The sequence below is a fragment of the Lynx rufus genome, unplaced genomic scaffold, assembly GCF_022079265.1.
Source record: "Lynx rufus isolate CCGP_SWC_20201006 ecotype Redwood Valley unplaced genomic scaffold, mLynRuf1.p SCAF_15, whole genome shotgun sequence".
In the NCBI taxonomy this organism is placed as follows: domain Eukaryota; kingdom Metazoa; phylum Chordata; class Mammalia; order Carnivora; family Felidae; genus Lynx; species Lynx rufus.
Window position 1 is genome coordinate 2,856,965 of NW_025814829.1, and position 25,621 is coordinate 2,882,585.

General features: G+C 46.7%; 1 protein-coding gene across 3 annotated transcripts in view; it reads left to right on the plus strand.

Annotated features, from left to right (window-relative positions):
* Positions 1-25,621, plus strand: part of PBX1 (PBX homeobox 1) — a 171,286-nt gene that overhangs the window by 112,662 nt on the left and 33,003 nt on the right. For all 3 annotated transcript variants that reach the window (XM_047076520.1, XM_047076521.1, XM_047076522.1), the window contains exons 2-5: positions 5,533-5,777; positions 12,110-12,300; positions 19,031-19,166; positions 24,513-24,672. In XM_047076520.1, the coding sequence (XP_046932476.1) occupies positions 5,533-5,777; positions 12,110-12,300; positions 19,031-19,166; positions 24,513-24,672 (732 nt within the window). The remainder of the gene's footprint in view (positions 1-5,532; positions 5,778-12,109; positions 12,301-19,030; positions 19,167-24,512; positions 24,673-25,621) is intronic.

Genomic DNA, 25,621 nt, shown 5'->3' on the forward strand with positions numbered 1-25,621 from the left:
TACATACAATATGTACAGTATATACACATATACATTATATACACAAATATGTATGCACACATTATATATACATTACATACACTTATATAATTATATATTATTTATATACATTATATGTACATTATATACATACATTATATATATGTACATTATATACATATTGTATATACTTATATTACATGCACATTATATGTATACACGTTACATATACATTATTTGTACACATTATATACACACATTTTATATACACACTATATATATATATATATATATATACCCACATTACATATATATATATACACATTGTATATACACATTATACGAATACACACATATATACACACATTATATATACGTTATATATGTACATTATATATATGCAATATATACACACATTATACACATACATTATATATACACATCATATATGTATACATTATGTGAGTGTATATGTATAAATGTGTATACACACACACACACACACACACACACACACATATAGTGGGGGAGTCTGACACATACCCTGAAAGTTTTTATTTTCTTTATGATTTCAGTATCATTTAAAAGGTATAATTTGGAGAGGACTGCTCCCTTCCCCCCATCTTTATATTATTTCATTTTCATCAGTTCTCTGGTTTGGGACCTATTTATGAGTTCTGAATTCTGAGTATAAATGCAAGCAACAGGGGCACCTGGGTGGCTCAGTCAGTAGAGCGTCCAACTTGGGCTCAGGTCATGATCTCGTGGTTTGTGAGTTCAAGCCCTGCATCGGGCTCTCTGCTGTCAGCCTGTCGGTGCAGAGCGCACTTTGGATCCTCTTTTCCCCTCACTCGACCCCTCCCCTGCTTGTGCTCTCCCAAAAATAAATATTTTTTAAAAAAAAATAAATAAATATATAAGCAAAGGAGTGCCTGGGTGGCTCAATCGGTTAAGCGTCCAATTTCGGCTCAGGTCATGATCTCACTGTCCGTGGGTTCAAGCCTCAGGTCGGGTTCTGTGCTGACAGCTCAGAGCCTGGAGCCTACTTCTGATTCTGTGTATACCTCTATCTCTCTGCCCTCCCTTACTTGTGCTCTGTCTCTCTCTCAAAAATAAATAAATAAACTTAAAAAAATTTTAATAACTAAATAAATGCAAGCAACATCTAGGCTAAGGTGCACTGTATTCCATCAGGCCAGTTTCTTACTGGCCACGTTTAGAAACCAGCTGTATTAAATCTTACTAAATCCAAATTTCTTTTTAAGGAGTATTTGCTTACAATGATACATAGGATCCGTACAATGATATAAAAGCTAAGTTAAGTGCTAACATTTGCACTGTGTTTTTCCCCCCTCAACTAAATCTGTCCTCTCTGCCTGAGCAGGGGGAAAAAAAAAGAGTCAATACAGATGAGTGCTTTGCACTGTGTGACTGACCTGAAGTTTCCATGGTGGTTTGGGGCTTACAGTGTATCCTTTCAGTGTGCTTTGCTGATCTCAGCAATTTTCTGTCTTGTTTTATTTAAAGCCAGTTGGATTTTGAGACCAACAAAATGTTAATTAGGTGGGTGTGCAGAGTCTGTGTGGAGAGTTTGTGTATCCCATCGATTGTTTCAAAGGAAAGGTAGAGGGGCGCCTGGGTGTGGCTCAGTGGGTTGAGCCTCTGACTTTGGCTCAGATCATGGTCTCACGGCTCATGAGTTCGAGCCCCGTGCCAGGCTCTGTGCTGACAGCTCAGAGCCTGGAGCCTGCTTCGGATTCTGCGTCTCCCTCTCTCTCTGCCTTTCCCCTGCACTTGCTTGCGCACTCTCTCTCTCTCTCTGTCTCTCTCTCTCAAGTATAAATAAAAATTAAAAAATTTTAAAAAGTAGAAAGAAAAGAAAAGAAAAAAGAAAAGAAAAGGTGGAGAGCAGCTGGGTGGCTCGGTCAGTTGAGCGTTCGACTCTTGATTTTGGCTCAGGTGGTAATCTCATGGTTCGTGAGTTCGAGCCCCATATCAGGCTCTGTGCTGACAGCTACAGAGCCTGCTTGGGATTCCCTCTCTCTCTCTCTCTCTCTCTCTCTCAAAATAAATGAATAAAATGTTTTTAAAAATGACTTTAGGGGCGCCTGGGTGGCGCGGTCGGTTAAGCGTCCGACTTCAGCCAGGTCACAATCTCGCGGTCCGTGAGTTCGAGCCCCGCGTCAGGCTCTGGGCTGATGGCTCAGAGCCTGGAGCCTGTTTCTGATTCTGTGTCTCCCTCTCTCTCTGCCCCTCCCCCGTTCATGCTCTGTCTCTCTCTGTCCCAAAAATAAATAAACGTTGAAAAAAAAAATTAAAAAAAAATGACTTTAAAAAGAAAAGGTGGAGAATAGGAGAATAGGGGGTAGGTGAAACCGTGCGGGTCTGGAAAGGGAAAATACACTCAGAAGTGAATGTTGGTGGTGGTAACATGCCCGTGGTTCCCTGCCTAGTATTGGAGGGACTGGGCCGGACCTCTGGTCTGTGACTATCTATCCCTGCTTCTCCTACTTTTCTCCTAATTGAACTTTGCTAATGGAATAAACTGACAGACTGAGTGAGGTTGTCCCAGGCTCATGTGCTGTCTCAGCATCTTTGCCATCATCTTGGGTGGACAGGTTATAGGCTGGCCCTCATGGGGCGAGTCCTGACCATTCGGATGACATCGCTCTCTTTCTCTTTGCTACCTTCCTTGAGACCAGAAATTATCATAAGATCTTTCACGTGCACTAGAGATTGGCTATGGAGTGACCAGGAAGATCCACTTGGAGGCATTACCATTGGCTCAAGCATCTTGGGGTGGGGGGTTCCTGGCAGTCTTGGAGGGGGTGGGGAGGGTGCAGGGGCTGCTCTCCCGGAGTCCGTGGCCTCTTCTGGAGGATATGCGACACCAGATTCAGTCGAGTGGATAAGAGAGTAGAATTTTGCCCCGGCACAATTTAATTAATGCCCAAGCTAAAGTGGGGCAGTTACATTTGTTTCTTAAGAATGGCTCAGAGGGGTGCCTGGGGGGCTCAGTCAGCAAAGCACCTGACCTGGGCTCAGGTCATGATCTCGCGGTTCACAAATTCGAGCCCCGCCTCCGGCTCTGTGCTGACAGCTCAGAGCCTGGAGCCTGCTTCGGATTCTGTGTCTCCCTCTGTCTCTGCCCCTCCCCTGCTCGCGCTCTGTCTCTCTCTCTCAAAAAAATAAGTAAACATTAAAAAAAATGTAAAAGAATGGCTCAGAGGTGAATCTTTTAAACGACCCATAAATACTTTTGTTGATAAAGCAATTACAATTCACCAAATAAAATCCAGTAGGGAAACGCCCACAGACCCCACACACGAATGCCCTCACTTGCAAAGGTGCGGAGAAGAGGGACTGTACCACTGGTGCTTGGGTGATCCCATTCTTTTCGTTCCTTTGGGGACGGGAAGGGTGTCTAATGCAGGAAATGGGTACGGCATTGAATTATTTTCTTAAGGAAACCTCTGTTAGTGCTGATAGGTTCTTCACAGGACTTTGGAGGTTTGGGTAAATAAATTCAAGGGACAGAGTAACATGACCAAATGTTACTCAAAGATCAGTCAAAGGGGCAATTTCCCAGTGAGTGTCCTGGACCGACAAAAGAAGGATTTCACTGGAAAAGAAAAAGTCCACAAAGCAAACTTCAACGATGCCATCACCCGTATGGTAATTTTATTTTGGTGAAGCAGAATGTTAAGGATTCCGGTGTGAACGCAGAACGGGGCCGGTCGTGCATGGTGTTTGTGTACAGGTGCACAGGCTTCCTCCTTCCCACCCCAGCTGGCTCCCTTCCCTCCCGCCACCCTTTCTTATTTCATTGCTCTTCTACCCGGTGCCTTTTACCCTCTGCTCTAACTGCCCCTCTTGGGCCGCGTGACTCAACATGCCTCTTGGCTGTCTCATGTGTCGTGAGAGCCCAGCTGCAGGGTCCCTTTCAGCACAGGAGTTGGGATTTCCTTCCGAACGACGCTCGAGGTTGCTTCTTGTCATGCCTGTTGGAAGCCAGGAGCGTGTGGTCATGCTGACATTCTGTGTGATAGGATGCCCTGAACATTTATACGCTCCCTCGTACTGAGCTCATACCCACCTTCCTGGTGTTGACCCCGTGGGGCTGCCTGGCTGGGGCTCCGGAGATGACTGAAACTGACACCCCCCCTTTGGGGCTCCCCAGATGACACCCTACCTGGAAACCGCTCTTGATTCTCGGATCATTCCAGTGCTTGCGTATCTGTCGGGCCACATCATGCCTGCTGTCCCCATCCCCAAACGGAAACGGATGTAGGACTCCTTCTCCTCGGCCTTGAATCACTTCCCTCCTTTCCCACGACTTACCCCCAATTTTTTTTCCATTTTTTTTTTAATTGGAAATTCTTTTCATGTTCCCTCTCAACAAAGACTTGGCTGCTGACAGCTAAACTGGGTTTAGATGAGTGATTTATTTTATGGCAGGTTGTATGAGGGTAGTAAAAAGAGACTGCCTGGCTCTTCTGCTGATTTACTAAAACACTTGATCTCTTCCAGTCCAAACCACTCCCCCCACCCAATGGCCGTGGCGTTTTAATAAAAAGCAGCCATCTCATCTATCTGAGGCTCCTCCACCCTACCTGGCTTCTCTGAATGTCCAAAACAGCTTGTTAAATGGGTCTCACCCTGGTTTCGAACAGGACAGAGTCCTCCCCTGGAATGGAGAGATCTCTGTGTCCAGAGATGAATATTCCCCACTTGATGGCCAATTTGCCTTCGTGCTGTTTTGTTATTTTATTTTTTTTTGAAGAATAATTGACATTGACATGCAAGGTATCTTCTTGCCTTTTTAGACTTCTCTACCCTCCCTGCAGGTCTGCAGGAAAGGTCTCAACATTTCCATCCAAAATGACTGGATGTACGTGGCTTAGGTTATTTTGGAAATGTGAAAATTCGGGCTGATCAAATATTACAGAGTCAATGAGTGTAAAACCACAAACTCGTGGAAATCTAAAATTAGAAACGAAGAAGGAAATGTCTTTTCTTGAATTAAAAATTTGGCAGTTTGGGGATGAACGTGAAGATTATATTCTGTTATAATTAAATTTTTTACTTTTGAACTTTCTTTGTGGTACAATAGACATAACAGAAGTTCTCATTTTGACCATTTTTCAGCGTCCAGGGTGCAGTTCGGCGGCATTAGGTGCATTCAGTAGTGCAGCCGTCACCACTGTCTGTCTCCGTGTGACACTCCACCATCCTTCCCCATGTGAAACTCTGTCCCCATGCAACACTGACTCCCAGGCCCCTGTCCCCAGCTCCCTCTACCTTCTGCCCCTGTGAATTGGACTGTTCCGGGTAGCTGGAGCATCATTACTTTCTGGAACAAAGCAGTCCTCTCCTGGCATTCTCCCCCCACTCTCGGTATCCCCTCACCGGATCCCTCACCCATTCTGCAGATGCCATTTTGCAAGCTCTTTGGTGATTTGCTGAGCCAGTGACACAGCCTTGTTTTTGTTTTTCTTCATTTGCTCGCTTGGGTTACCACTAACCCTCCCCTCCCACTGTGTCCCTCTGCAGTCTTGAGTATCCGGGGAGCCCAGGAGGAGGAGCCGACAGACCCCCAGCTGATGCGACTGGACAACATGCTGCTGGCCGAGGGGGTGGCGGGCCCCGAGAAGGGTGGTGGCTCGGCGGCAGCCGCAGCCGCAGCGGCGGCTTCGGGAGGCGCGGGCTCAGACAACTCCGTGGAGCACTCCGATTACAGAGCCAAGCTGTCCCAGATCAGACAGATCTACCACACGGAGCTGGAGAAGTACGAGCAGGTAACCATGGCCATGAGGGCATCGGGTGCCAGGACCTTTTAGGAAGGACGAAGAACCTCTTAACTCAGGGGCTTACGGAGACCCCAGGGGCCAGCCTCTGCGCTTCAACACAGAGCCCCTGGTCAGAATGGAGTCCACCAAATCCTCGATCCAAATCCTCGAGTCTATCAAATCCACTGTTAAAAACCCAGGCACACTGGACATTAAGGCATTTTAAAAACGTAAGTTGTAAGCAATGATTTCAGGAAACATTACTAGTCAGTACAACAAACACTCAGGCTGAGGCTCCAGAGCATTTGCCCTGGAGTGCAGTCAGGTCTCATCAGGGTAATAGAGGTCATTAGCAGAGTCACCACCTGACCTGCGGGGTGGTCGCTGGGTTCCTAGGGCCCTTGGTTGCTCATTTGGGGGAGGATTCCTTATCTTCTGGGTACTCATGGAATCCTACGGGAAAGGATACTAAAACATAGCCTTAAAGCCCTTGCTGTACCCAGACTCCATTCAACTGAGAGTCAAACATGTTCTTTTTGTATATGATACAGAATAGGATACTCACCTCCCTCCAGAAGAAGAGTAGAAGGTCTCAGGGGACCCCTGTAGGCAAGAAAGTTGGATTCCAGTCCTGACACTCCACGGATGGCCCGTAGGACCCAGTGGTCCACATATTCCACCCGAAAGGTGGTGATGTATGGCAAAGAGCTGTGCATTTGGCATCATAGGACCACAAAGACCATATGAAGGAGAGCATAAGAAAGACTTTAAATTACAAAGCAGTATGTAAAGTGTACGTAATAACAGAGCTCCTCTCTCTAAGAGACCCTCCCCTCTACGCACACACATGGGAATTTGCATATCCATTCTGCTTCCTCTGGTCAGTAGGAGCAAAAGGCCCTTACACCAGTCGTTCTTCCACAATTAGGCGACAGGTGTGTTTGTTGTCACATTTTTGAATGCAGCATTATCCTGAAGTTCTGTAGTTAACTTCCATCAAATTGCTGGCTTTCCGGCTTTCTTTTCTAAGAGTCACGAAAGAAGAGGGAGCAAAAGCAAATCAAAAGACCCTGTACAGTCCACTCAGGACTATCTAGGTACAAGGCAAATGCAAACTTAATAGAAAATTTAAATTTTAAAGTAGAAATAGGCATTTTAAATTTTAAAGCGAAGAAAGTTTCATTATTGCACTCCCGTCTACCTTTGAAATGGATTTCTACCGAGTCCCTTCTTTTATGAGGGGGAAAAAATTGCTGTGAAGCATGAAGCCAAGCATGGAAGCTCAACGATCAGATAAGCCTGGGGAGGGTTTGAGGGGAGGAAAAGAGAAGCGATCTGGTGGTAAGAACCTGTGAGTCATTTCTGTTCACCTTCTCGGGAGACAACATACATTCTTGCCACAGTGTTGGCTCATGGAGACACTTCCCAGGATCTCAGGAGATGCTGAGCCCAGGTAGCGGGCTGATCCCTGAAGCTTCTCCAACCCGATCCATCACTGTAGAGTTCAGAGTCTGCCCTCACCTGTGGGATAGCTTGGGAAGACAGATGGAGATATTTCCTATAAAGGTCTCTAGCTAGCCTCTTGAGTTCTTCCTACTCAGTGCTGTTCCTACTTGACCTTCAAGATTAAGCCTGGTTATAACAACCTATCTAGACCTGCCATCCATTTAACTCCCTCCAAACTCCAGGGGCACAAGAAGGGCCCAGAGGGTGGCTTCCCCCACTAGACCCATGACTACGATGGATATTAGGCTGGAAGGTGTTGAAAACTGGCTTTATTCTTAGCTCAGGTTGCCAGCAACATAGAAGAACTGACTGTTTACTTGATTTAAACCCCCTTGTCATTTTTCTACGCTCATCCAAAATGAGTAAAACGCTGTTGCCAACAGCATTGCACTTGTCTCTCAAGACAGTTTTGTGGTTGGGTACCCAGGACAAGAACTGCCACCCTCTCCATTTTGATACAGGTGAGGGAATGGAGATCAAAAGGCTTAGCTTGTGTATCTGGGTCACACATCCTGTGAAGGGCAGAGCTTGCCCTGGAATCCAGTTTCTGAGCTTAGTTTATGGGCTCTTATAAGAACACCACCTGACTGCACTCAGTATGGAGAGAGTGTGGACTTGTGTAGACAGGGAGGGAGTCAGCTTGTCCTGTGTTACTTCCATGGACTAGATTACTGGTACCTAAGAGAAGCCAGGGCTAATATGCTCCTGGATATCTGCCTATTTTAAATAATAAAGATGTGGGAAAGCAGAAACTCAGAAAAACTCCCATCGGTACAGGACAAATTATACAAGTATGGTGGTGATCATCTGTATTTCTTATTCTTAAAAAAACTAACAAATCATTTCCTTAGTTTCTGGGCAAGAACTGAATCCTACTTCACACACTTCGGGTGTTTAGTAATTTATTAATACTAGTTATATTGTTAATTGTAGTAAATAACGGATTGTAGGGAAATTATGGCATTAAACTCCTCACTCATATGTCTGGAAGATGTATCTTCTTCACTTTTCTGTGACCATTCCTCGTGGGAGCTTTTTTAAAATCAGGTAACTTCAGGAAAGTAAAAATGTCATTCTCTACTTTAGTAGTACGTGGGTAGAGTTGCCAAATTGGCTATTAATAGCTGCCTCTGTTGTTTTTATTGTTTTGTTTTTAGCATGGTGGTGATAGATGACCAGACGATCAATTAGCTTTCTGCTAATTAGTTATCATCGCCCTCCTCAACCCCATCCCTTAAAACAAAAATAAAAACCCCCTACCTGAATCAGCCTTTGATTCACCCTGAGGTTATTCCATAAAGAAAGCTTCTAGAGATGTTTATTAGACAGAAAGGAAAGAAATTACTTCATTCAGTAAATGGTGTTGGTAAAATGCTTTTTCAGCAGATCATGTAGGTAGCTAAGGTATATAAGAGCTGATGCATTCTAATAGACAACACCATGATGTCAGAAAGCTGAATTTTATTCCAGCTGATACATTTTTTTTAAATGATGGGTCTTGGAGCTCTCCAGGGTTCTCCAGCTTTCATACATAATGCTGCTGGGGCGTGGATGGGGCTGAATCTGTAAGGCTGAACTGGGCTGGGTTGGCAGGTTCACAGCTAAGAGGACCCTAAATCCTAGTTATATTCTTTGCTGAGATTGGCACCAAATCCACTTTGAAGGAGTGAGGGAAGAAGGCGGGCTCAACAGAGTGCAGGACAGAAACTAAAACTCTGGCCCGTTGAGCAGAATGTTCGAGGCGGGGGCTTGTCTTTAGCCTGCGGCTCCCAGAAACGCCGTTACCCTGGAACCTCAGAAGGGTCCCTTCGAAATCCTCGGGGTCTCTGGGGCACCCGGAATGGCACCTCCTGAAAGTGACTGCCTTTATGACTGTCCACAGTGGAGTCGGCCCCGTCACAGAAACTTTCAGCCTCCGAGGGTTCTGTGTAGTTAGCGAGTTGTAACCCCAGCTCTCCCCATCGCTGGTGCTTCGAGAACACCTGACCTCACAGAGGCAGCCCAGCTTCCCAAGGTGGAAGCTGGCGGGATCTGAGGAGGACTCGTGGGTAGTGAACGTCCTGGGAAAACCCCAGATCGTTATGCTCTGTCCGTCTCACATGGACTTGGACCTCGCCTCTGCTCTCTAGTATGTGTTCCCGAGCAGCTGCCTCGTTCCACCTCAGCAGTGGGTGAAAAGACCCCACTGTCTGTTGATGGCAGAGCAGAAAGGGCCCCAGGATGAAATGCCTTGAATAAACATCAGATATTGTGAGTATTTTTATTCCCTGTAATGAAGCGCATTATTGTGAGCCCAGCACTGCGGCTTCCCAGCGGAGAGCGAGTGCCCTTGACAATGCCTCCCCACATCCGGCCCCTCCTCCCTTTGAGCCCCCACGAGGTCAGGAGGCTGCAGGCCAGCGAGGTGCAGCGTTTGCCCGCAAAGCTGGTCGGGATGCTTGCTGTGTGCCTAACCCGGCACTCCCCACCCCGTGGCCTCATCGAATCCAGCCAAGTGGATGCCAGGTTTTCTGTCCTTCTCTTTGTTTACAACTGGGGGCTGGGTTGGGGCGCCTGGGTGGCGCAGTCGGTTAAGCGTCCGACTTCAGCCAGGTCACGATCTCGCGGTCCGTGAGTTCGAGCCCCGCGTCGGGCTCTGGGCTGATGGCTCAGAGCCTGGAGCCTGTTTCCGATTCTGTGTCTCCCTCTCTCTCTGCCCCTCCCCCGTTCATGCTCTGTCTCTCTCTGTCCCAAAAATAAATAAACGTTGAAAAAAAAAAATTAAAAAAAAAAAAAAAAAAAAAAAAAACAACTGGGGGCTGGGTGGGCAGGGAGGAAGCTTATCATACAGATCTTGGGTTTATATAGTAATTTTCTTAGTGGAGACCAAAATGCTACGTGGACCTGATCTACGGATTTATCTTCAGCATTTGCCTGCAGAGTAGAAAGCAGGTGTTTATCACCCTGTTTATTTTTACCAAGAGGGAAACTGGCACCAGGACACATCCTTCTGCAGCCAGACACACACCTAGTAAGTCATCTGACCCTTACCATCCCCTTTGAGGTGGGTGCTGCCACCCCCAATTCACAAATAAGGAAGACGAGTCACAGAGAGATTAGACAACTTCCCAAGGTCCCACAGCTAAGTGAGTCCCAGAGGCAGGATCTGAGCGCAGGCCATCCAGGCCCTTCTCGCGTGCTCCCCTGTGTTTGCGAGCACGGTTCACTCCGTCCACAGGTCACTGTACAGGTCCGTAGTTGCTGCTAGCCTTGCTACAGGTTTGCAGTGATTAAATCTACTCCCTCAGATGCATAAAACAAGGCACGGAGTACTGATAGGCTTTGCCCAGACACTTAGGGAGGCGGGGTCAAAGACCAGACCTCCCAGTCTCCAGTGTAGACGTTGCCCGGTCGGCTCCCCAGGTATCTTTGGCCAACCAACCTCAAAGGATTTCTTAGAGAAACGAACAGCGAGTGGGTTGTTGTCACTGCATTCTTGACAGATGTGAAAGGCTTTGCGCTGGAAAAACAGGGGCCGTGCAGTGTTCTCACGAATGGTTGTGTTTCTGTTATTGATACTAAGTTGGAGCCCTTTGAGTCCTTGGTTCTTCAGCTGTCCAACGATCGTCTTGCCTTTTTCGTTACGAATCTAATACAGTTTTATAACGTTGCTGTGAGTTAACCTGTGCATAGATATTTTATTGAACGCTCAGCTAAGGAAACCACACTTCCGATGTTAAGAAATAGTAACCACAGAAAGGGTAGTGATGTTCAGAGGAGCAAGTTTGGACGGAAGTCCCCGGCCTGGAATAGGAAGTGTTAAGGGTCCTGACTCAGCTGGTCCTTTTTTGCCATGTGCCTTCAGAAAAGGCCCTTCCTCTCTCTGGGCCACAGTTTTCCCAACTGTAAAATAAGAAGGTGGGAAAAATAACTTCCCTTCCAGAGCTGATGGTACGTTAGTCTAACCTGAGAGCTTTCCTTTCTGCAGAGATGGCTTCTGAATCCTCGACATCATGTGTTGATGCTATTTCTACAAGGCCTCTGAGGACAGATCCCTTTTGTGTCGTGGCTTTAGTGGGTCTTCCGAAGGCCGACAGAGGAGGCAATTCTCATAATAAAACTAAAAGGAGAAATAGGTTGATGCAAAATCTCCCGGGAAGGCTAGCTTTTAATTCCACGATTCCATTCTTTGGCTGTTGATGCATCCGAAAATCAAACATTTGGAAGTTCTAATATATCAGAGATAATGAGCAAGGCAGAAGTTTATGTGGTGTTTGGCCCCCCAACTGTCTCTGGCTGTTAACATTGGGGTGAAGGGCTGTAGGGTGCATTTTTTTTAAAAATTTTTTTAGCATTTATTTATTACTGAGAGACAGAGCACAAGCATGGGAGGGGCAGAGAGAGGAGGAGACACAGAATCTGAAGCAGGCTCCAGGCTCCGAGCTGTCAGCACAGAGCCCGACACGGGGCTCGAACCCACAAGCCACGAGATCAGGACCTGAGCTGAAGTCGGACGCTTAACTGACTGAGCCACCCAGGTGCCCCGGGCTGTGGGGTGCGTTTTATACTAGGATTTGTGTTCTCACCTTTCAACTACAGTAAATCATGAAAAACAGGAATTCTTTTTTTTCCCTTAAAAGAAAAAAAATGTCCATGGTGGCCAAAAGTTAAATTCAAACAGGATGCAAGGTATTTCTAAGCAACCATTTACTTCATCCCTCTGGCGTGACAACACCCCACGGACTTGTGTGGGGTGAGTTGGCTTCCCTTGTGCCAGTGTCTAGAAAAGCCCACCCAGCCTTCTGTCCGGGCCCGGACCCTCCACACGGCCCCTGTTTGTGGTCCTGCCGTTCCAGGCGTGCAACGAGTTTACCACCCACGTGATGAACCTGCTGCGGGAGCAGAGCCGGACCAGGCCCATCTCCCCCAAGGAGATCGAGCGTATGGTTAGCATCATCCACCGCAAATTCAGCTCCATCCAGATGCAGCTTAAGCAGAGCACATGCGAGGCCGTCATGATCCTGCGCTCCCGGTTTCTGGACGCGCGGTGAGTCGCCAACGGGGCCGCCTGTCCGCTGGCAGGGGCGGGGTGGGGCGGGCGGGGCAGGGGGTGGGGAGGGCATCCCGGATCTGGGGTTGGGACCCACAGCGGGCCCTGTCCACAGGCTCCATTTTCATCGGGTGAAAGGCCACGCCAAACGGCAGCCTGCGGAAGTCTCTTGGGTCGGGAGCGGGAGGCTCCAAGACCGGATTAGCCGTTGGTTTCAGACAGCTCCGGGAGCACGTGTGATGGGGACGGATGCTTGCCGTCACCACCGCGGCTCCCTCTGAGTGCGCGGCGGGGATGACCCAGCTGGGTGAGGGCAAAAGCTGCACGGGTTTGTTTTCATAGCACTCGGTACCGCCGCGTCGTAGCTCTGGGCCCCTAGCGGTCTTCCTGAACGCTGCAGTGACGCGCGTCCCCCAGCAGGACAGTGCGGTTTGAGAGCGAGATCTCTTCCACCGTATATACGGGCAGGGCGCGCACTCAGTTCAGCTCAGCAAATATTTGGAAACGGATTGCCACGTGCGGCACTCCGGGCTAAGTTTTAGGAGGGCGGAGATGACTGGGGCCATGGTCCATGGGCCCAGAGGAGCAGGGGCTGGTCTGATAAGGCGCCAGATTTTCAACCAAGGCTTGATGTGTTCCATCTGGCAGTGCTACTCCTGACCTCACGTGTGAGTTCACAGAATTCCAGTGAAGAAACCCTGGATGGAAAGGTCCTTTTAAAAAAAAAAAAAAAAAAAAGATAAAAAACAGAACAGAGAGCAAGCAATCATTTCTTGGTCCTTTACTCTCTCGACCAGTGGGTTTATGCATCTCTCTCTGATTTCCTTTAACTTCTGTTTCGCGCCCTGCAAGCTGGTGATAATCCTATCTTTCATTTACTCCGGAGGAGTATTTTGATCATCGTTCCAGCGGCCACGTTTTCAGAGTGTGGGCGCCCCTGGCGACTCACGCTCCCCCTTAGATTAGCCAACCTCTACAAATGCGGCTTTCATCATTCATTACTTCGATCCCTAAAAATCATCCCCATCTATGATTTTAGTTATTAAAGGTCTAGGTATGTCGGGGGAGTATGCCATGTCATCGTTTATAATTTTGTCCCTTTTCAGTGAGACAGAAAGACTCACTGCTTCTGGTAGAATTTTTTCACTGCCACCGTCGTGCCTTAGTCAGCTCTCTCACCTGTATCTCTCTCTCTGTTCACAGTTGTGGTCTTTGCAATCCACAGACCTCTCTAAAACTCCTGGCATCTCCTAAACTCCCTTTCTTTCGGTGTGTTTTGGGTCGCACGGAGCATGAAATGAGACTGCCAGCCAGCAAAATGTATCCCTGGGCCCCCAGAATGCCAGAGGGTTAAGTCAGGACAGAGTGAAAATACAGACAGCTTTTCCCAGCTGGGGAAGACTCTGGAGGGGGGGAGGCAGCGTCGCCCTGAAGCGGGGCCCCTGTGCGTCGATCTCCCTGGCCTCGTGGCCGCTGCCAGCCCGGCTTCTTTAAAGCAGACTGTTGCACACAGTACGGAGTGCAGGTGACTGGTGACCTCTGTCTGGGTCGGTCCCCTGCCCGTGCTGCAGCCACCGCCACTCTGCGTGGCTTGTTTCCATCCCCATGGAAACTCCCCTGGTTACAATTCTGGAGTTGGTATGTGTGTTGGCAGTTCCTGAAAAAGAGAAAAGTTGGGCCCAGACTGGATTTTTTTTGCAGAGAGAACCCAGGGAGAAGGGAGGCGCAGAATCATTGTCTTGTTGGATTTCTTCTCGCAGGAATTGGGCTGTGTGCAGTTGGAGGTCAGACCCCAAACGAGGCGAGCTTTGTACACAGTTGCTGTCCTTTCCACCAGCTTTTGCCTACATGGTTCCCGTTGGCATCTGAAGGACGGTCACTTAACAGAGGGTCTCTTTCCTGCTTTGGTTGCAACCTTTGAATCCTTGCCTCTGAGCCAAGCTTCAAAACGAAAACAACTCAGCTATTGTCATTGTTACTAGCATTGATTTTGAGGATATATTTGGTATCAGTGAAAGAATATAACTCCAAATGCCAGCCCATGGCTGAGCAAAATGGCTTTCTCCCTCAAAAATAAGTGTGGACCTCTTGATTGGGGTAGTTCATTTCCTTGCTTGCTTCCTGTGCTGTAATTGGGGAGCTGGCTTGACACACCTTGGTGAGAAAGACAGACAGACAGACTCGGTGCTGATACTCACGTGCGTGTGATGGCCAGGGCTTCATCCCTGAAAGATTCGATGGAAGACAGACGAAATACAAAGGGACTTTGACTTAGTAGTAGGATTAGTCTTTGTAATGTAACAGGTATGTAGAATCGAAGGGTCCTGCTTTGCTATGTAACACTCCTTGTCTTAGTTTCTCATGACCACCTAATGGATTACTCAAATCTAGCAGCCTCAAACAACACAACGTTATTACAACACAGCTTCTGTTGTTTAGGTGTCTGGGGACAATTTAACTTAGTCTCACAAAGCTGTAATCTGGGTGTCAGCTGAGGCCGTGACCTCATCAGAGACACAGTTCCTCTTCCAGGCTTATTCCCGCCGTGGGCAGCATTCAGTGCCTTGTGGTTGTGGGACCGAGGTCCCAGCTCCCACGAACCACTCTCTCCATGGCCAGCTCTCATCTTGGCTGCTTGCTTTCTTCCCGGAAACCAGCAAGAGAATCTCACTATTTTAAGGCTTTAACATCATCTCCCTGAACAGAGGCTGATACCTTTTTATCGTCACGGCCACACTCGGGGGAGGGCGTGGATGCCAGGCTGGACTCTTATGCCTTTCTAGAACTCTATCATCCATACCCTTCAGCTGAGCGCTTGGTCCAGCTGTGTCCATTCACATCCTATCCTTTTTCTCTTCCTTCCATTGACTTATTAGTGCCAGAAGAACTCATTCATTCATTCACTCATTCATTCTACATTTATTCTCTCCTGGTATGTACCGAACATTGTGCTATAAAACTTGGTAAAGTTATTGTCAGCATCATAAGCACGGTTTTCTCAGTTGAAAGAGAGAGAACTTAGGAACACTCTTAATGGTTTTCAAGCAATAATTTTAACTTCTGTTTGGTAACATTTTGCTGGAGACCACACTAAGAAGATAATCAGATATCAGAAGAACACCTCTGCATTTCACCCCGAGAGAGGGATGCCGTAAAAATTAGTTAGTAAAGCAGAAGACGACAGGAGGGAAGGACATCCAGTAAGGTCTGGGCAGACTGGCCCGTGTTTGGATTTGTGTATCTCATTGAGTTTTAGTCTCTTCCAGAAGCTGTAGCAGCCACTGGAATAACTAAGGGGGGGGGGCAGAAAACATATATAAATGTGGGTCCCACCTTCAAGGAGCTCAGAATCTTGTGGGACAAACCGACACTCGTCTACCAGTGAACTTAAAACCGCATGTTACCCGTGCTTACCTCCTGGCTGCACCGGAAGGGGAGGCGGAATGCAGGACGGGGCATCTCAGAGCTGGCGTGGTGTTTGCCAAATAGCCTCCACCCCCCGTTGAGCAGAATGAAACAATGTGATCCAACTTTGACAAGCAATACTTACTGGAACGCTTCCCGTGTGTGAGGGCACTAGGGTTTCAAGGATGAGTGACACATGGCTCCTGCCCTTGAGGACTTTGCTGTCTAGCTGGGGAGACGCATGTGAGCTTGTGGCAAATGCTGTAGGAGAGGAGTGCACAGGGTGGTGTGACGAGGTCAGGAGCGTGGAAGTCACGAGTGTCTTTGGGGAATGGAGAAGCAATGATGTGGCTGGACGAAACTACGCAGAGCATGTTTAGGGATGGGGGAAATGAGGCACCAGGGATAGGCTAGGTCCGCTGCAAAACCCTTAACTATACCCGTGAAGATTTCAAAATTTGTCCTGGTAAGCAGCAGAAACCTTCAGAGCTGTTTGAGGACGGAGTATAGTCATCGACAGCGTAAGTTCCCAAACTGCGTGGCGTGGATTCCAAGTCTGGCTACCTTTGTAACTAGGACTCCTGTCTGTAAAGTGGGGATAACCCTATACACAGGAATAAACAAGGGAATAAGAAAACAAAAACCTTAGTATAGCGTCCGGAATATCGTATTCACACAATGATTCAGCTAGAGTATACTAAGGATCACTGCGTTATAGATTCCTTATTATTATTATTTTATTATCATTATTGTGATTGTGATTGCTGTGATTAGTGACATGATCAGACAGTGGCCTATCGAAACCCATTTCAGAACTAGAGTGACAATAGGCTGGAACAGAAGAGTTGGGTTTGAAGGACTAGACCTGGCAGAACTTGCTTTCGGGCCCGTCATCGGACGAAGGTAAGACAGCAGGAGAGGCTGAGTCACTCCCGGGTTCTGGCAGCTGTGAGGTACTCAGGTATTTGAATGAGCGGATGAATAAATTTAGACACACCGAACCGTGGCTATGGGAATGTGGGTAATGGAGAAAACGGAGCTGATTTGGGTGCGGTGCGATGCTGGTTTTGGAGACGCGGAGTGTCTAGGCTGTGCGATGGGAGATGGGCAGTGATCCTCCAAGAGGCAATAGGGCGGGAGGCAAGATAGTTGGTACTTAGCAGCGTATGTGTGCTGCACCTGCACTTCTCACTCTTGAGTCACTATGATTCAAAAGTTTCCATCCCTAAAGCGCCACATGTATCCAATGCTATTTCATCAACCCCCACATTTCTTACATTAACAGCCTAGATCCCCACCTCCCAAGACCCAGAGTCTCAAACGTTAACCTACCAAGCCGATCACACTTCAGGCCAAAGCCAGGGGGGTCGCTCAAATAAGCATATCATCAGAAGTATATTCTTTTCACTAGGTTTCTTGAAATTCTGCAAAGTCCTGATCTTGGGATTGCCAAGGCCCTCAGCGGAGACCGTCACGGAGAGAGGTGATAAGCGAGCCCATCAGAGTAGATGAGACCGCCTAGGGAAGGTTGCACATCACAATGAGAAGAGAGTCGGGAACAGCTGTCTGTACCAGCCCCACACCCACCAGCTCATTCCAGAGAGGTTTCCTTTGAGCTCAGTTGGAAGACTCCCAAAAAATACAGTGTGATGCTAATGCAGACAGCTGAATGAATGAACCAAGGTTCTCCCAATTAGGGGAGCCTTCAGGGTCCAGTTCCCCAGGCCTAAGACAACTGTTTTCTTTAGGCAGGGAAGAAGCCAGAGGTTACCGAAAGCCTGGCCCAGAGCCCTTGTTAGCCACTTGGCTACTTTCCTCAAATTCCCAGCAGGCGAGGACTTTTAACAAATGCCTGTTTTTCGAGTTGGGCTTTTTTAATCCGTTCTGCCCAATTTCTGATGCTGGGTGACCCAGAAACTCAGCGTGATTTGGGAAAGTGACTCGGGCTTGGCATAGTCTGGACAGATGTGGTTAATACCTATGGACAGATGGTGTTCATCCGGTAAAATCAGGCACTTTATTGTGTTAATTAATCCAAGTGGGACCCTGAAAATACAATATTAGCTGAATTTCCTGTCTAGCAAGGCGATCGGTGCTTTCTGTTGGGCTAAATCGGGAACTCCTGTATCCTGGCATAACCAAGGATGTTCTGGAAATCTCTTCCATAAGGAAGAGCTTTTGATAAAAGCAAGAAAGGCAGAGTGCTAACAGAGCTCATTTAACGATGGGGTCCCCACCGCCTCGAGGAGGGCCAGCCAGCCTCTGCTGTGAGCCGGGCGTCCCCAGACAGCTCCCCAGCTGCCCACAGGCCAGAGCTGTGAGGAGGCAGTAAAGCGATTCTCACTTTAAAGTAGTTCAATTAGCACTTTTTTCTTAAAGACAGAAAAACACTTTGGTTCCAAAAGTGGTTCTCTTCCTTTCAGCAACCTGTGTATTAAGAGGATTTCTGCGGGCTTTTGTTTTACCATTTAGCAGCTGGTCTTGGTGTGATTTCTCTCCTTCTGAGGGAGGTCAAGCAGTCCAGGGGGGTGATTCTAGTTTCTTCCACACCCTCCTCCCCAGATGCCTTTACAGAACATTGTATGCATTTACCTGGGAATGGAAGAAAGGGGAAATGCTCGCTTATTTTTAACTTACGGCTATAGAGTCTCTGTGTAATCGGCAGGAGGCGATTTGTGTATAAGAAAGAGGGCTGGGTTGTATAGTCAGGCAGACCCGAATGGAGGTCTTGGCTCTATAACCTACCGGCTGAGTGAACTTTGGTAAATGGGAAGACCCGTACCTATCTCGCTAGACGTGTAGAGTGAGTAATTTGAGTTGATGAGTGGGAAGATTCAGTGCCTGGAGCCTGGTAGGAAGAAACACCATCACCGGGCATTCACCATGTACCAGGCACCGCGCAGAGCCCTTTCCATGTGTGGCCTCATTTTCCTGCTTTGGTCACCCTGCGAGGCCAGTGTGACTCCTTTCGCTCTCAGCTGAAGAAGCTGAGGCTTGGAGAGGCATCCCAGCCCCCCAGCGGGCATTCAGTTGGTCCAGGATTCAATATCAAGGTGGTTGAGTTGTACAACTCCATGGTCCTCACCCCTCTGTACAAATACTGGCGACTGATTCTCTGCTCGGTGCCCCCGTGAGGCACCACGAAGCATTTAACAAATGCCGTCCGCGGCGGTTTTGGCACCCAGCCCCTTTGTGCAGATTTCCCCTCATTCCACGTTTCGCTCCAAAATTTGCCTTTTCCCAGAAGGAGATCCTCGTCTCTCCCTTTTTATGGGCACTCGGTGTGAACTTTTTTGTCCTTCTTTCCTTTCTGTTCATGAAGGCGGAAGAGACGGAATTTCAACAAGCAAGCAACGGAAATCCTGAATGAATATTTCTATTCCCATCTCAGCAACCCTTACCCCAGTGAGGAAGCCAAAGAGGAGTTAGCCAAGAAGTGTGGCATCACAGTGTCCCAGGTAAGGGGCCCTCAAAGGCTCAGCTTCTAGCCTGGCTGTGGTGGAGCCCACGTGGCAGGGTCTTGGAGGTGTGGCTTTACCAAGCTTTCATGCCTTGCTCGCTTTAGCATCCATCTGCTAAAGCCCAAAAAATGGCAAGGTGAGCACCTTATAAGTTGAAATAGGAGAGCTTCCAGGTAAGTCCCTGGGCAAACTAGAGAGGGTCCAGCAGAACTGGAGGAATAGAGTACAGTATAAAAACAGGGTTGGGGTTCTTCCCGTTGAATGCTCGGTTGCTTTAAAAATGGGCCAAAAGGGGCGCCTGGGTGGCGCAGTCGGTTAAGCGTCCGACTTCAGCCAGGTCACGATCTCGCGGTCCGTGAGTTCGAGCCCCACGTCAGGCTCTGGGCTGATGGCTCGGAGCCTGGAGCCTGTTTCCGATTCTGTGTCTCCCTCTCTCTCTGCCCCTCCCCCATTCATGCTCTGTCTCTCTCTGTCCCAAAAATAAATAAACGTTGAAAAAAAAAATTTTTTTTTAAATGGGCCAACGTTCTTACGTGTCCTGGGAAAGCCATCTGCATTTGTCGCATGGTTTGCTCAAACACAGGCCATTCCTTAGCTCATCTTTTGCCCAACCCAGGAAAGAGCCAGTGAATGGAACTTTGAGATGTCCCCTCTTGACGTGCTCGTCTCTGTAACTGATGGGAGGTAGGACTTTTAACATGTCTCTGTGATGGCATCAGAATGGTTGCACAAAATGTCACTGAGTGCCCCCTTCCCCCAAAGAGCAATAACCATAATAGTTGCCAGTCGGCATGGAAAGATACATGATAAAAATAGTTTTATGGACCTGGTGTCTTCAACAGTAATATGGAAATAGAAAAGTAGGCAATATTTCTGTGTACGTATATTTTGTCGGCTCAAAGGATCCATCCAAAACTTCTTATTTAATCTGAATGCCATCTCAAAGATGTCCACTGGTCTCTAGTTAAGAACAGTAGTGAGAATTCTGAAATCTAACAGAGAAAGTCCCTCTGAATTCTGTCACAGGCAAGAGAACCAAATGTACTGGCATTTCCATAAAAGGGGTGGGGGGAAGAAGGCTACGAAACTTCACCTGGCATCTTCCAAGTAAAGGAGATGCTGTTTTGTATAAACTGAGCATTTGTACTTCCTTGAATTAAATCCTGGCTTCTGTTACTCCCTGTGGGGTGCTGATCCCATCATCCTCTGTTTACCTAAGCAGAATTAATTCTAGTCAGAATCGAGAACTCCACGCAGAGCACATACAACAAGGAGATTACCAAGGCCTCCCCCACATGCTGTGGGGATTTTGGCAGCAGCCTTGCAAACCCCAATTCCTTTTCATCTCAGACCTTCCTTAGATGCTTTGATTCCAGTGGAGGTTTTTCCAGTCTTAACCCTGGGAAAGCAGAACACCAGAGGTCAAGCTCAGGTGACCTGGTTTTGTCCAGGTCTCGAACCATTCTTGTCCAACTTCAGATCCCTTGTCCACAAGAGAAGAGAATTGATGTTTTTGATATTTGCTGCATGTTTAAAGGATGGTTTCAGGTAGGAGCCATGTCCCTGACAGTCAGCGAATTTGATACATGGAATGTTCTACTTCTGAAGCAGAATTAAATCACTATATGGTCTGACTTGTAATTCTGGGATTCAGAATTCTAAATCCCTGTTGAAGATAGAAGGAACTCTTCAGGGTTAGTTAGTCTGTATTAAATCTAGATCAGAGATGGAATCCCGGCCCGTTCCAGCAAACTTCACTGACTTCATTATGGAAACGCAAGGTGCAAATAATTTGCCCATTAAAATGAGTATTTATATATGGTATCGCCTTTCCCTTTCCTTCACCCACCTTAAGGCCACGCCATTCTTCCTTCCCCATCACATTACTCCCTCTCGACAACTAAGCTATCCCACTGTTGCCGAACAAGTCCCAGTGGGAGACAGTATGATACGATATCACAGCAAGAGCATTTGGCCAGGAGCATGTTTTTGTCAAGAAGCAACTGTGAGATTTTAGGGAACTCCCTCTTTTGGGGTCTCAGTAGCCCTGCCTGCCAATCATGGTTCATTGGACCACACGATTTATTAAATTTCCCTTTAGTTCCCAAATCTAGGGGATGCACATTTGGGGCGTGTGTGTGTGTGTGTGTGTGTGTGTGCTGTAGCTATTTTGGGGCTGTATCTTTCTTGCGTTTTATTTTGTTTGTTGTTTTGTTTTGTTTTTTTGTTGCTGCTGTCATTTATTTTGGTTAATAATTACTCCGCCATCTTGAAATTATCCTACCTTGGTTTTCTTGCCACTGTCCTCTCTGGAGTTGCCTTCTTCCTCTTGGGCAACTTTTGCTTGGTCTTCTTAGAGGACCTGCTGTCTTTCTCGACCCTAGAAGTACCATTTTTTCTTTAGCCCTTGTCTCTTCATGCCTATACCATGGTTCTTGACCTTTTTTTTTTTTTTAGCCACAGATTCTTTCAAAATCTACTTATTGTTGATTCCTCCCATGATCCACAGCAAAAAGTGTGCTGATATACCCAAATTTATCTATAGACCATCCTCCCCTTTGATCCCTAAACAGCCCTTCCTGTATTACCAGAGCTGCTTGGCATGTGGTCTCAAAGAAGACACTTTGGAAGCTTGTTCAAAATGTAAATCCTTAGATCTCACCCCAGTCCTGAGTTAGAATCATGGCACGGGGTGGGTTGGGGTCTGTTTTCACGAGCACTCCATGCACACTTTGACTCAGAAAAGTATTGTTCTACACACTTTGTCTGAGTGATCTCTACTGTGCCTCCGGCTGAAAGTATACCTTTATTTGAACATCCAGATGAGACTTCTGGAACACCAAACTCCTATAGCTTACTTCCCAGTGGACCCTGCCATGGCTCTTCCCAGGCTCTTCAAACTTAACAAGTTCAAGAGGCAATCAAACTCTCCCCAGAGAAACGATTATTTTTTGTGTATTACCTGTCTCAGACTGTGTCTGTCATCTGTGTGTCACCAGGGCCTCCCACATAGTAGATCCCCCATGACTATGAACAGCAAGCCAGTTAATGAAAGCACTGGTTATATCCGTGGCTCAGGGCATCTGATATCACCTCGTGGGCCATGTTGGAAATACGTGAACGGACTAAGCGTCTTGTCTGCCAACCTGTCTGTTCTTCTCACTGATAAGGGAATCACTCCACCGCCACGTCCCTTCTCCACCCTCATCCTTCTCTTCCTTCTTTTCTCTCATGTAGCTGACTTAACCACATAGACCTCAGACATTTCTTTTCTTCCTCAGAAGCCCTCCCAAACTACCTTCAACTTTCCGCCTTTCTTCCAGATCATCCAGTTATCTTAGAAAAATCTTCCTCTTTTTCCTGTCTGTCATCTGAAGAGTGAAAGTTACATCAAGGAAAGCATGAGTTTGGGAATGAAATCAGATATCCTGTGGTCCTAAAATGGCCCCGGAGTGCCCTTCCTCTCTTAATGTAACTCTGTAGGCACCAGCATTTACAATAAATAAAACAATTTCTCATGGAATTTCTTTCTCTCCTTTCCTTTACTAATACTGCAATGGTATGGTTTGATTTTGGTGACAAAGGCTTGGTATTTCTGCCATGGTATAAGCCACCCAGGCCTGTGAGGGCTAACCTTGTAAGATTTCTAAGTTTTGCTAATGCATTTAATTTTTTTTTTTCAGTTTATTTATTTTGAGAGAGCAGAGGAGGGGCAGAGAGAGAGAGAATCCCAGGCAGGCTCCGTGCTGTCAGTGTGGAGCCCGATGTGGGGCTCGAACTCACGAACTGTGAGATCATGACCTGAGCCGAAACCAAGAGACGCTTAACCGACCGAGCCACCCAGGCGCCCCTAAGTGTTGCTAATGCATTTAAAAGATGAATGTAGTTTTGCGAGAATTATTTTTATCTGCCAGTGTTGGGGATACGTGTGTTATCAACTTTCTCTTCCCTCACCAAATTCATGATTCGTTTTGGAACTTTCTTTACAAAAAGACAACATTTTAGTTTGGAGTCATATCTGGAATACAGGGTATAAAACATTCTTCACAAGGCAGGGATTTAGGGGTAAAACTTGAATTTCACTGCATCTGTACTTGTCTGGCCGAGGTCGTGGTACAAAGGGAACGGGGATGTAGAATGGAGTGAGGACAGCTGCTGTGAGCCACATGAAGGAAATAAATTAACAAGTGAAAGTAGAGTAGGCTTATTTTGTGTATTGGCTTTAGCATTTAAAGCCTGGAATTCAAAGGAATAATGTTGTCCGCTTCAGTTTTTCCTTGTGTTGTTAACACCAAGCTTTGCACAAAATACTTAGTGAAATCCATCAGATTGAATTATATTGATCCTAAGGTCTATAGTACATGCCGCTAAGAATCTAGTCAATATTAGCATTATTTAACTTCTATAAATTTGAAATTATTCCATCAGGGAGAGCACCTGTATGTTGATATAAATTTATATGGGTATTTTTTTTCATTTCTTTTTTTTTTAAGTTTATTAATCTATTTTGAGAGGGGGAAGGGGCAGCGAGAGAGGGAGAGAGAGGATCCCAAGCAGGCTCCACGCTGTCAACACGTAGCCCAAGGCAGCGTTCGAACTCACAAACTGTGAGATTGTGACCTCAGCTGAAACCCAAAGTTGGGAGCTTAACTGACTGAGCCACCCAGGTGCCCCATATATGGATATTTAAAATTCTGTGCCTCTTGATTGCTCAGTGTTAGCATTGATCAGTAACAGGCTTTTTGCCTGAATTGCTGTGCTTATTTTGGTGTCATGTTCTTAAGAGGTAAGCGACTTTATGGGGCACCTGGGTGGCTCAGTCGGTTGAGCGTCCGACTTCGGCCCAGGTCATGATCTCACAGTTTGTGGGTTCGAGCCCCGCGTCAGGCTCTGTGCTGACCACTTGCTCGGAGCCTGGAGCCTGCTTCAGATTCTGTGTCTTCTTCTCTCTCTCCCCCTCCCCTGCTCATGCTTTGTCTCACTCTGTTTCTCAAAAATAAATACAATGTAAAAAAAAAAATTAAAAAAAAAAGAGGTACGCGACCTTAAAATGCCTGCCCTAACTTACAGGTGTCCAAGTCTCAATGAGCAGCTCCTTCCTAAGAAGTTTTGCCGCAGTGGTCTCCCTAAATGGCGTTGTACTAAGCAAGAGAATCTCGTCGTCTGCGATGGGTCCTCTCAATACTCTTCCTTCAGATCTTTTTCATTGATGTTGTTAAATCAGCATAGGATCCGTCCACGTAGCCTGCCTCCACAGACCTCTCCTGATCCCCTTCTGTTTCCTCTGAGATGTTTGCGCCGGATGGAATGTTAACTTTCTCCTCTTCTCTTAAACTGCTCTAGGTATCAAACTGGTTTGGAAATAAGCGAATCCGGTACAAGAAGAACATAGGTAAATTTCAAGAGGAAGCCAATATTTATGCTGCCAAAACGGCTGTCACTGCTACCAATGTGTCAGCCCATGGAAGCCAAGCTAACTCACCCTCGACTCCTAACTCAGCTGGTTAGTTTTTTCTTTGATTTGGGGGGATCGTGCTCCATTTTTTATACCTGCTTTTCCTACATTGGGGTTCTCTTTTAATCCTTTAGGTTTCTGATTGGTTCACTGATGTATTTGATTTGTCTGTTTTGTTGTCGATGCCACTTTGGGTTTTTCCTTTCATTTCCAAAGAGCAGTGCGTCTTACTCTTTAGAAGACGGGTTTGTCCGGACGTTTGCGCTAATGTGTCTGTTTAGGTTGGACGGACCTAAATTGGTTGGTTTGGATGAGAAGACCTTCACATTCTCCTTTCAAAGATGAACTAGATCTGTTACTTAGAGATAGTCCCTTGGGGCTCTAGCATTTAGTCTGTTTCACATGAAGTTTTTATCCTGGTCTACTTTGCTGTTCCCATCACATAGTGTCTGAGGGACCCACCTCTCTGCAGGAATATTCCTCATTACAGTGCTCTGGTGTGCAAAGCCAGCCTGGGATTACCCCTGTCCACTGTTTATAGCTGTTGTTCTTTACTGTTTTACCTTGTTGGTTTCTTTATGTCAACTACAAAGAAAATTGCCAATCATTAATTCAAATTACGCATATTCCAGTTTTCCTATTATAGTATTAGTCATGTGCTGTGCTCCTGGTTTTACTTCAGTGAATATGCATTCCATCACTAACTTCAGAGTTCAGGCTAACGTAATATATTTTGGGGTTTGCCTTGTACCACCAGTGCTGCATTTCCATATGTGAAAAAAACTGTCAATAATACATAAAATCTAACCTTAGTGTTTCTATGCTATGGAAGGCATGTTGGTACTTTTTTTTTTTTTTTTTTTTTTTGGTAAGGGGAAACCAGAAATCGTTCCTTATTAAATAGTTGTGGTCTCAGATTATGTGGTATTTGCCCCCATAATGAAACATCCGCATTGATTTTGGTGGTTCGGTGCACATCTAAGAAAATTGATGCCTC